This window comes from Phoca vitulina, unplaced genomic scaffold, assembly GCF_004348235.1.
Source record: "Phoca vitulina isolate PV1807 unplaced genomic scaffold, GSC_HSeal_1.0 scaffold19, whole genome shotgun sequence".
Lineage (NCBI taxonomy): Eukaryota > Metazoa > Chordata > Mammalia > Carnivora > Phocidae > Phoca > Phoca vitulina.
The window spans coordinates 27625075-27635566 of record NW_022589722.1 but is presented as its reverse complement, the minus strand read 5'-3'; the positions used below and the strand labels follow the sequence as shown (position 1 = coordinate 27635566).

The window sequence follows — 10492 nt, the reverse complement described above, 5'->3', positions numbered from 1 at the left end:
AGGGGGGAGGGTCAGAGGGAGAAGCAGACTCCCCGCTGAGCAGGGACCCCGATATGGGACTCGATATGGGACTCGATCCCAGGACTCCAGGATCATGACCTGAGCCGAAGGCAGTCGCTTAACCAACTGAGCCACCCAGGCGCCCCCGGGAAGGTTTCTTGAAGGAGGTGGACCATGACCTGGGCCTCATGGGGTGGGCAGAATGACAGCAGGAGGAGTAAGGGTCGGCGAAGGCCATCTGGCAAAGTCTAGAGCCTGAGCAAAGGACATCAGGTGATTACTTATAAAGCTTAAGATTTGTAGGGCAAAGACATTAGCAACGAGCGGGTGAGTCATAGATGGCAGGCAGGGCGAGTCGGGGACAGCTCCGGTTCTTTGAGTCCCGCCCCCGCCCCGCCCTGCACTGCACTGCGGGGTTTGAGGCTCCGCCCCCGTCCAGCCCCTTCTTGACCAGATGCAATCAGAATCTTCCCGCCTAGGAGCGACTCTGGCCCCGCTCCTCTCTTCCGGGTTCTATCCCTCACTTCCCGCCTGGCCCAGGCCCAGGCCTTGCCCGCGTCCGGTTTGGAACAGTCTGACCAACCTGCCGCGCTCTGCTGCGCCCTATGCCACGCCCCCTCCCCTCCTGGTGCAATCAGAATCAGCCTTCCTGAGTCAGCTCAGGCCCCGCCCCTGACCCGTCCAGGCAGTTCTTCTCCCGCCGAGATCACGCCCTGACCACGCCCCTTCGTGGTTTGGCACCCGTCGGCGGGCCGACTGGCTCCGCCCCTCCCAGGCCCCGCCCTCTCAAGCCTCTTTCCGAAGCGGCTCCGGCGGCCGCATCCCTGGCCTCGGCCGTGCGCGCGGAGCTGGAGGTATGGCGGTCTCCGCTGAGGGCGCCCGCAGGAAGGAGCGCGTCCTCTGCCTGTTTGATGTGGACGGGACCCTCACGCCGGCTCGCCAGGTAAGGCCCCGACGTTCAGCAGCTCCCGTCGGGAGTGTCACGCGGACGCTCAGAGGCCGAAAGTGGTGACCCAGGACCGAGTGTGGGATGCAGCGGTACCCCACCCAGGGCCGCCCGCTGGGAGTGATGGGGCCCCGGTCCCCCGTGTCGCAGCCCCCGAGCGTCTGCGCCCACCTTCTGCCCGGGAGCGTCGGGGCGGGTGGGATTCTGGAGGGAGGAGGCTGCGAGCGGGGACCTAGCTTCCCTACCCCCACTCAGGCTTCTTCTCGCCGAAGCCTGGTCCCCGGACGCCCCCGCCTCCCCAGCCCGGGCTCCCGCCCCTAGGACGCACCTGTAGCCCGAAGCTGGCATCTGAGCCCAGGGTTCTAGACAGGGCTCGGCGCGCGCCCTGGCACCAGAGTCGCCATCTAGTGAGAGTCCGGGAGTCTTGGAGCCATACCACCTGACCTTTACAGGCCTGGGCCTAGGTCTGATTTCTCAAGCTCCTCAACCACTTTACCTCCCACCCTCAGTTATGGAGGGAGGTAGGGCTTCTGTACCTTTTTGGATGAGTTTTGGGCCCTGCCCACCTGGAAGTGAGAGTCCCCGGGCCTAGTCTGGTCACTGTGAAGGTATTGTGGCCCAGGGAGGGTGGGAGTACAACTCTTCTAAAGACTTGTCACGGTGTTGAGCCTCCAAATTCTGCTCCATGCTCGTTTTTCTAGCTTTGGATCTCACCCTAGATGAGCCCCTAGACCGATCCTCACCAGCTGGGTACATAAATAAGCAGGCCTCTTTCTTGCCAGCCTTGAGGGTATTCCACCCTCCAGTCGGGCCATAAGGAACAACTGGGATCCCCTAGAACAGGGAGCCATAGGGCTGGGTTGCAGAGCAGAGGCTGATGGGAAGACAGGTCTTAGCCTCTCCTCTTAGGTCCTGAATGCAACCCCCTTTCCTATCTGAGGGCCCTGGATTAAGTAGGCTCTGGGAACACAAGGAGGAATCAAGCTCCTCTGCCTCCAGCAGCTCCCAGGGTCCCCAGGGATGGGAGAAAGATGACAGTGGAGGGAGGGTGGCAAGGTCTAAGGCACAGCCCCAACCCCTCCCTCTGACCCTTTGCTCCACTGACCCAACAGCCTGTGCAAGTGTGTTATTGCTGTCCGCCAATGTTAGTGCCGAGCCCTATCCTTAGTGCTTTTAAAGGTTAATTTCGGGGGCCCCTGGCTGACTCAGTCGGAAGAGCATGTGACTCGATCTGGGGTTCCTAAGTTCTAGCCCCACGTGGTACAGAGATTACTAAAACAAATAAATAAATAAAAGTTAATTTTTAATTATACACATATTCATGAACACATTCTCTTGTGAAGAATGAAAACAGAGATGCTAAAGTGCCTTCTGACTACATCAGGATCCCAGGTCCAACCCCACATGACAGGTGGTTGCCTGTCATGTGACTTCCCTCCAGACCTTCGTCTAGATCTGTTTGCTCAGAACAAATACTATGCGGTTTTTGTGAGGCTTTTCTTTCTTTCTTTTTTTTTTTTGAAGGTTTTATTTATTTATTTGAGAGAAAGAGGGAGAAGCGGGGTTCCATCCCAGGACCCCGGGATCATGACCTGAGCCAAAGGCAGCTGCTTTAACCGACTGAGCCACCCAGATGCTCCTGTTTTGTTTTGTTTTTTTTTAATGAGTAGTATCATACTGTGTGTGCCTTCCTGCAACTTGCTTTTTTTTTTTTTTTTAAGATTTATTTATTTTGGGGGGGCAGTGAGAGGGAGAGAGAGTCTCAAGCAGACTCTGTGCTGAGCAACTTGCTTTTGACAGTTAACAACATGTCTTAGGGGCTCTCCCCTGTTGGAAGCACAGGCCTGCCTTACTCTAGGTGACCACAGTGTAGTATTTCAGAGCACGTATTTACCATTCTCCGGGTGACAAGCCTAGGAGTTGTTTGCAGGTGTTCACTGTGATAAACCATACCTCAGTGAACCTCCACATACACCCAGGCAAGGGAAGTGGAAATTCTGGGTGACGGGGTGCATGCATTTTAAGTTTTCTTGCCAAATTACCCTACAAAGTGGCTGCACCAATTTAGACTCTCACTGGCAGAATTTGACATGGTCATTCCCTATAGGAATTGTCAGCTTTAAATAGCTGAAGGCCTGAAAACGTGGAGTGTAACTCATTAGTTTTCATTTCCTTGGGGAATCTTCATGTGATTAGTCACCAGTTAATTGCTTGTTCGTTTCCAAGCACTCTGGTCGGGCTATCTCATTTACTCTTAGCACTGACCACCTCCAGCTGGTTGCTACTTTGATCCCCATTTTATAAAGGGGACAATCACTAAGGCAAAGAAAGCAAAGCCAATTGCCCAAGATCAGCCTGCAACTGAGGGACTTGAGCCAGAGTTTGAATCCATTACATCTCATTTTGAGGTCTGGGTTCTAAACCTTGAGCTACCTCAGATTCAGATGGAACATAGCTTCCTGGATTCTGAGCGCTGAGTGTGGGTTGAGTGAGGTCCCAGACATGCTGACAGCCAGAAATCTTGTGCTTTCCCCACCCCCACCCCCTGCAGAAAATTGACCCTGAGGTGGCTGCCTTCCTGCAGAAGCTGCGGAGTAGGGTGCAGATCGGTGTGGTCGGCGGCTCCGACTACTCTAAGATTGCTGAGCAGCTGGGAGAGGGGGATGAAGGTAGGAGGAGCACCCAGAGCCAGTTCCACAGTCTGGATGGGGGTGGGGGGAGTTGGGGAGGTCCCTGGACCCATGTGCCTTCAAAGACCCAGCCCCGCGTCTGTGGGGCAGAGGAGGCAGAGGGAACAGCCAGATCGCTCCCTCACTGATTCATAGTGAGCGCCGGCCATGTGCCAGGCACCGTGTCAGCTTTGGAGGAAGGGCAGGGAACAAAGCAGGCAGAATCTTGCCCTGGAGAAGTTGACATTCTCAGCTCTCTCTGCTGAGTCTCAGGTGCCCTCTTTAAAATACGCGCAGTCAGTAATGGTTACCATTATTGAAAATGACCATGTGTTGACTTCTTGTCGTGCATCCTCACAACCACACTTTAGGGTGGGCACAGTTACCGCATTGAACAGACAAGGATTCTGAAGTCACCCGGGAAGTTGTTTGGGCCCCAGAGCATCTGTTCTCAGCTGAGTGCCCCGTTTCAGCACAATTGAGGCAGATCCCACCAGTTTGCAAACCGGAAACTTTACCAGACTTTCCCCTTTTCCTCACCCCCTTGTGCATTCCATCAGCAAGTCTAGAAATATCTCCCTGTGGGTCCACGTCGGCATCTCCACCGCCCTTCCATTGTCCAGGTTCCCTCCTGACTGTGCTCCCTGAGCCTCCTCCTCATGCCCCCTCCAGCCACTTACTGTGGCAGCCAGATCTGAAAACTCCCCCATGCAGCCACCCTTGAAGAACAGTGACGGAAGCTCTAAAACAAAGCGGAAGCCCCTGGACCCTGGGGCTGTGGGAACAAGTAGAAATGGCGCCCCCTGCTGGGGAGTCCTGGGAGGCTTCCAGAGGAGGGAGCTGGATCTTGGAGGGGGGAGGGGAAGTGAGGGGAGGGCGGTCCAGGCAGAAGGACCTATGTGAGCAAAGGCCCAGAGGTGTGACTGGCTTGCTGGCTTGTTTGGAAAAAAAGCTGAAGGTGAAGAGCCTAGAAAAGCAGGTTTAGGATGGAACAAATGGGCTTTGAATGCCAAACCCAGGAGTGTGGGCTTTATCCCTCTACTTGGCTCTGGGTGCTTGGTCTCACACTCCTTTTTTCCTGGCTTCTATGGGCCCCTGAAGTCATCGAGAAGTTTGATTATGTGTTTGCCGAGAATGGGACCGTGCAGTATAAGCATGGACGGCTGCTCTCCAAGCAGGTCAGTGCCCCCCAGGGCCTCAGCCTGCAACACTTTTCCACAGTGGCACAGCCTGTGGTCCCTCTGCCCTGGGCTGGGGGAGGGCCCTGTGCCCCCCGCCCTCAGAGCCCCGTATTCCTTGCCCAGACCATCCAGAACCACCTGGGGGAGGAGCTACTGCAGGACTTGATCAACTTCTGCCTCCGCTACATGGCCCTGCTCAGACTGCCCAAGAAGCGGTGAGACCCCTCCCAGCCTTGCATCCAGCCTCCCCGCCCCCCCCCACCATCCCAAGCCTTAGGTAGGACAGGGGCAGGTCTCCCGGACGCAACCGGCAGGTGCTGGGGCCCCAACTTCTCAGTGTGTGGATTCTTGTCCCGTGTGAAGTCCAGGGAGGCAGTGGTCCCAGACGGGGCTGGATTTGAATTCAGGGCCGTTCTTCTCTCTGGCTCCCTGCCCTCTCTCCTACCCCCGTTACCACCAGCGGAACCTTCATCGAATTCCGGAACGGCATGCTGAACATCTCGCCCATCGGCCGGAGCTGTACCCTGGAGGAGCGAATCGAGTTCTCCGAACTGGACAAGGTGCCACCAGCTGTGCAACCTTGGGCTCTAGGACCTTGGTCACTCAGCCCCCCTGGGCCTTTGCTTTCTCATCAGCGAGATGGATGGGGCGGGGGGGAATGGTTCTGATTCAACTAATACCCTCTGGGTCACCCACCATGTGCCATGGTCTGGGCACTCCCGTATCTTCCCTACATGGCTGGTTTCCTTCCCTTGGTGACCAGCATCAGCAGCCACCACTTACCTAAGCCAAGGGCATCATTTCGACCTTCCCGCCCATGTGGGGTCCAGCAGTAATTCCTCTTGATTCAGCCTCCGGAGTGGCCTCAAATCTGTTCACCTATGTGCTCTCCCCCCAAAACCCCTAGTCTGTTCTCCAGCGGGGCCACTGAGAACCTTTTCAAGCATGTCGGCCCCCTCCACTCCCTGCTTACAGTCCTTCCATCGCTCCCCTTGCCAGCTGGGCAATGCCCCAGCCCCTCCGCTGGTGCCCTGAGCCCTGAGGGGTCTGCCCAGCTCGGACCCACCCCTTCAGCCTTCTCTCTGTGCATCTGTTCTTAGAACATACCAGCATTTCTCTTGCCTTTGGGTATGCTGCCCCTACTAAACCTTGACTTGCATTTTGCTTGTCATCCCCACCGCCTACCCTGCTTTTTCAGGGATGGAGTAAGTCCATCCATCCAAGCCTCTTGCCACTGGCCCGTCTCTGGCCTTCTCTCCCCCTTGCTGTCTCTGCTCCAACCACATCCTCCTTGCTGATTCTAGAGATAGCAGATGGAGATAGAGATAGCTTCAGGGCTATGCCTTCCACTCCGAACACACTTCCCTCAGACTCCGCTCATCCTCTCCCCCTTCCCCTCCAGCTCTGCTCAGGTGTCACTTTCTCATTCCATTGAACATGGCACCCCTGCCCCTCCTGCTCCTCTCCTGTCCTATTTCTCCCCAGGCAGCCATCACCACCCTCTAATACACTCTTGTCACCTACTTTTCAAATCTTGGTTACTGTCTGTCTCCCGCACTGAAGCTGTAAGCTCCTTAAGGGCCAGGATTTCTGTGGCTGTTCACTGCTGGATCCCCTGTGCGTGGCACGGGCCCAACACACAGCAAGTGCTCGAGAAATACTTTCTGAACGAATGAAATAGGTGGTGGTGTCGTCCCCATTTTATGAATGAGGAAACTGAGGCTCAGAGAGGGGAAATAACTTGCCAAGGTCACATAGGGAATTGGTGATGTTTCCCTGAGTGGGTGGGACTCTGAGGGATGCTCACCAACCCCCACTCCCATTCCCACTCCATGTCCCAAGGCTTAGGGTGGGCACTGCCCACGGGCATGGAGGCTTTTCTTTTGGGGTGGTGAAGACTGACCATTGGCAGAGAACCCCTCCCACACACATACTGAGAGGTGGCCCCTACTTAGGCCACCCAGTTTCCAATCCCAGCTCCACCTCCTGCTTGCCGAGCAGCCTGGAAAAGTGGCTTTACTATCGTGTGCCTCCGTTTGCACGTCTGTAAAGTGGGGGTGAGCATAGGTCCCATCTCGTGGGCTGTAATGACTGCGCAAGATGGAAGTCTGGCACACGCTGACCCTTCCCGCAGCTCCCAGGGTCTTCTCTTGTCTTTCTGGCTCTTGTTCGCCCCCTTCTGGTATGAGGGGAGGGCACAAGCTTCCTGATCTGTGTGACCTACACCAGCCAGGATCCCATATAAATATTTTATTCCGCTTTAGTCCTTCAGATCCCAAGGGCCAGTAGTCCCCTTCCTTAGAAGAGGACATTGAGGCCATAGGCTGACTAGCTCAAGGTCACAGTGCTGGTGCTTGCTAAGGCTGGACTTGACACATGGGGCTGTCCAGTGGTCAGCCTGGTTCTCCAGAGACAGGAGGTACAGCCATCCTGGGCCGTGTGGGAACATTTATTCTGAGCCTGGGGCACCCTTGACTCTAACCCTGGGCCCACAAAGTAGCCTCTGGTGGGGACTCTGGCCTCCCTGGGGGCCCACCTCCCACCTCTGCTTTTCTAGGAGAAGGAGGGAGGTAGGGTTCATTCATTACCTCTCCATCTTCTCCCCCAGCAAATAGGCTCAGAGAAGTCAGGTGACTCGCCCATGGTCACACAGCCAGGCCTGGAACCCAGGAGGCCTGCCTTTATCTCTCAGATTGGGTCATATCTGGCCTGATAGCTCCTGTCCTCCCTGGCCCACTTCAGGCCCCAAACCACTGGCCACTGCCTGCCTCCCTCCGTTCCAGTCCTACCCAACGTGGACTGACTAAAATGCAGTCCTAGGCACTCTACTCCCATGCTTCAAAATCCTCAGTGGCTCTTGGTCCCCTAGGATGTGTCCAAGCTCCTTTCCAGACCGTCCGTGAGCTGACTGTCCCGCCAGGCTCTCACTGCGCTTCGGGCACAGCGAGCCTGCACTGCGCGAACCTTCCATCCCTGTGGTGCTGGCCCTCCGCACAGGAGCCAAGATGCTGCCCCTCTAGGCCCTGCATGGCTGTTCCGCCTATGGCCCCAGCAGGGCCAGGCCGGGGGTCCTTGGCCTAATAAGTGAATGTCTCCTTAGTCCGAGCCTCTAGATACGCTGCAGACTTAGAAGATCCTGCCCGAGGGCTGGGGTGCAGCAGGGGATTCCTGGCACCGCGGAGGCCCCCAGCCCCCTGCACCATGTGGTTGGTCCTGGCTGTGCCCGGCATCCTGCTGACCTCCCTCCGAGCACGCATTGCCACGTAGTAACAGGTCTCCACGTGCTCTCGGCTCCTCATGCTCGTTTCTGGTGTCTGGTTGGCTTTGTTGAGCTGGGGAAAGCCCATCCCCTCAACTTCTCCTCATGCCTCCACTCCAAGGCCTCCTTCAGATACCTCACCCACACCCCCATTGGCAGGATCCTGCCACTGAGGCTGGATGACCTTGAACAGGACACAGCCATTCCCTGAGCCTCGGTTTCCTCATCTGTAAAATGGGGGTCACGATCTCCACCTGGAAGACTCTGAGCTCCCACCAGCTGTGTGCCCAGCACAGGGCCTGGCACAGGGCAGCCCTCTGAGCCTCAGTCTGCTCCCTCCCCTCCTGCAGAAGGAGAAGATCCGGGAGAAGTTTGTGGAAGCCCTGAAAACAGAGTTTGCCGGCAAAGGGCTGAGGTTCTCTCGAGGTACGTGCATCCACTCATCCCGTGGAGGGTCTGAGAGCCTGGCCCAGAAGCCAGCCCTGGGCCTCACTCCCCAGGCCACGCGGCCCTCCCCAGCGCCTTTAGAAAGCCTTCCTGCCCGGTAGTCCTCCCCACCCAAACCCAGTCCATGCCCTGCCACCCACCCAGTAGTTCAGGTCAAAAAACCAAAGCATCTCCCTCACCCCCTTCCCAAGGGCAGTCTCCTAGCAAGCAAGTCCCAGGGCCCTGCATCCAGAATCCTTCTGGAATCTGACCACGGCTCACACCTCTGCCACCAGCAGCCTCTTCTCAGGCTCTGGCTGACTCCAGCGCAGCCGTCCTCCCACCGCCTAGTGTCTAGAGGGATGCTCCCTGAAAAGCAGACCCTGCCGGACCCCAGGGCCTGCATGGCCTTGCCCCTGCCCTGCCTTCTCTGGTGCTGGGACACTCTGTGCCCTTCTCCACCTTGGGGACTATGTTTGCTTCCCGCAGTTGCTGCTCTGGCTCAGGCCTTGGCTCAGTGTCCCCTCCCAGAGAGGTCTCCCCGGTGGTGCTGGCTGGGGCAGCTTCCCTCTCTCCGCCCCACGGCTCTGAGGTGGCCTGGCTTGCCCACTGCCTGTTCTGCCCCCCCCGGGACCATAGCTCTCAGTGAGGAGCCTGAGGCTCCCATGCCCTGTGCCTGGCTCTGCATAGGCACTCAAGGTTATTGAATGAATGAATAAATGCAGGATCTTGCCCAAGTTCATCCCATGGGCCACCCCTGTGCTCGCCTTGTCTGCCACCCCCTGCAGGCGGCATGATCAGCTTTGACGTCTTCCCTGAGGGCTGGGACAAGCGTTACTGCCTGGACAGCCTGGACCAGGACAGCTTCGACACCATTCACTTCTTTGGGAACGAGACCAGCCCCGTGAGTGTGGCTCAGCCCAGGTGTTTTCCACCCCATATCACCCCCAGGTCAAGGCCAGGACACAGGGTGACAGAACTGTCCCCGGGGAGACTCCCGGACACCAGCCAGTCTTCCTCAGCCCCATTACACAGATTGGAAGGCTGGGGCTGAGAACTGGCTGGACGTTTGTCCCATGTCACACAGCAAGTCAGGGCAGATCTGGTGAAGGCTGAGAAGGTGGGGGTCTGGGTGGCTCTGAGGGGGCAGGAGGAGAGGCAGCTTTGCAGGGGCCAATGTGGGGAGGGGACCCCATGGCAGGGCACGTGCTGGGCCTTAGCCCAGGGAACCTCCTCCAGGCACCACATGTCTGTGCATCTTCCTGCCCTTCCTTGTGTGCAGGGTGGGAATGACTTCGAGATCTACGCTGACCCCCGGACCGTCGGCCACAGTGTGATCTCTCCGCAGGATACAGTACAGCGATGCCGTGAGATTTTTTTCCCAGAGACAGCCCATGAGGCGTGACCAGGGCCCACACCCGCTCCTAGGGACTTCTAGAGAGCTCCACCCAGGCCTAAAGAGAGCCCCTGGCCCTGGTGTTGGGTGGGATGCCAGGGCCCCTCCTCCTCCGGCTCAGGATGCCTACCTCCTATTACCTGCTGCAAGGCCCACCTCGATGGGGCCAGGGTCCGCGTGGACAACCGTCCCCAGCCGGTCAGCTCCTAGGGGGGCCGGCTCCGCCCTCCACCCCGACAGCCCTGGCTACAGCTGCTGCTTGTACTTGTAAACAGAACAGATTTCCGTCTACGCCGGGAGGAGGCCTGTGCTAGTGTTGGTACAAGATAGAGCCCGCTCTGCTTGCCTGTCCCAGGCAGGGCGCAGAGCACCAGGGAAGGTGCGTATTTGCCAGAACTTTCTCTCACAAACATTAAATTTCCTGGAACGAGGAATGGTGTCAGCTCTGTCTGAATGGATAATTGGCCCCAATCACAGATGACATTACAGCCACCACTTTGCAGGTGAGGGAGCCTAGAGGCAGAGTGGGCAGGGACTCCCCTCACCCCCTGCCTGGTCACACAGGAAGTCTTTGATCCACTTGAGGAGAGTGGGCCACTGAAGCCCTAAACAAGG

General features: G+C 57.4%; 1 protein-coding gene across 3 annotated transcripts; it reads left to right on the top strand.

The window, feature by feature from the left end:
• Positions 1 to 756: 756 nt before the first annotated feature.
• On the top strand, positions 757 to 10441 carry PMM1 (phosphomannomutase 1). 3 transcript variants are annotated; one of them, XM_032416825.1, is made up of 9 exons: positions 757 to 943; positions 3498 to 3615; positions 4717 to 4793; positions 4920 to 5011; positions 5257 to 5356; positions 8406 to 8481; positions 9270 to 9385; positions 9764 to 9848; positions 10153 to 10441. In XM_032416825.1, the coding sequence occupies exons 1-9, from the start codon at positions 857 to 859 to the stop codon at positions 10356 to 10358; spliced, it is 957 nt and encodes a 318-aa protein (XP_032272716.1). In that variant the 5' UTR covers positions 757 to 856; the 3' UTR covers positions 10359 to 10441. The 3 variants fall into 3 exon arrangements, with proteins under 3 accessions (XP_032272716.1, XP_032272717.1, XP_032272718.1); XM_032416826.1 differs by having other exon boundaries at positions 760 to 943; positions 9764 to 10311; XM_032416827.1 differs by lacking the exon at positions 757 to 943 and having other exon boundaries at positions 3540 to 3615; positions 4707 to 4793.
• The last annotated feature ends 51 nt before the right edge of the window (positions 10442 to 10492 follow it).

Coding starts and splice junctions, on each gene's coding strand:
- PMM1 (XM_032416825.1), top strand. CDS start 857: ATGGCGGTCTCCGCTGAGGGCGCCCGCAGGAAGGAGCGCGTCCTCTGC. Junction 5,012..5,256: donor CTCAGACTGCCCAAGAAGCG/GTGAGACCCCTC, acceptor CGTTACCACCAG/CGGAACCTTCATCGAATTCC. Junction 9,386..9,763: donor TTGGGAACGAGACCAGCCCC/GTGAGTGTGGCT, acceptor CCTTGTGTGCAG/GGTGGGAATGACTTCGAGAT.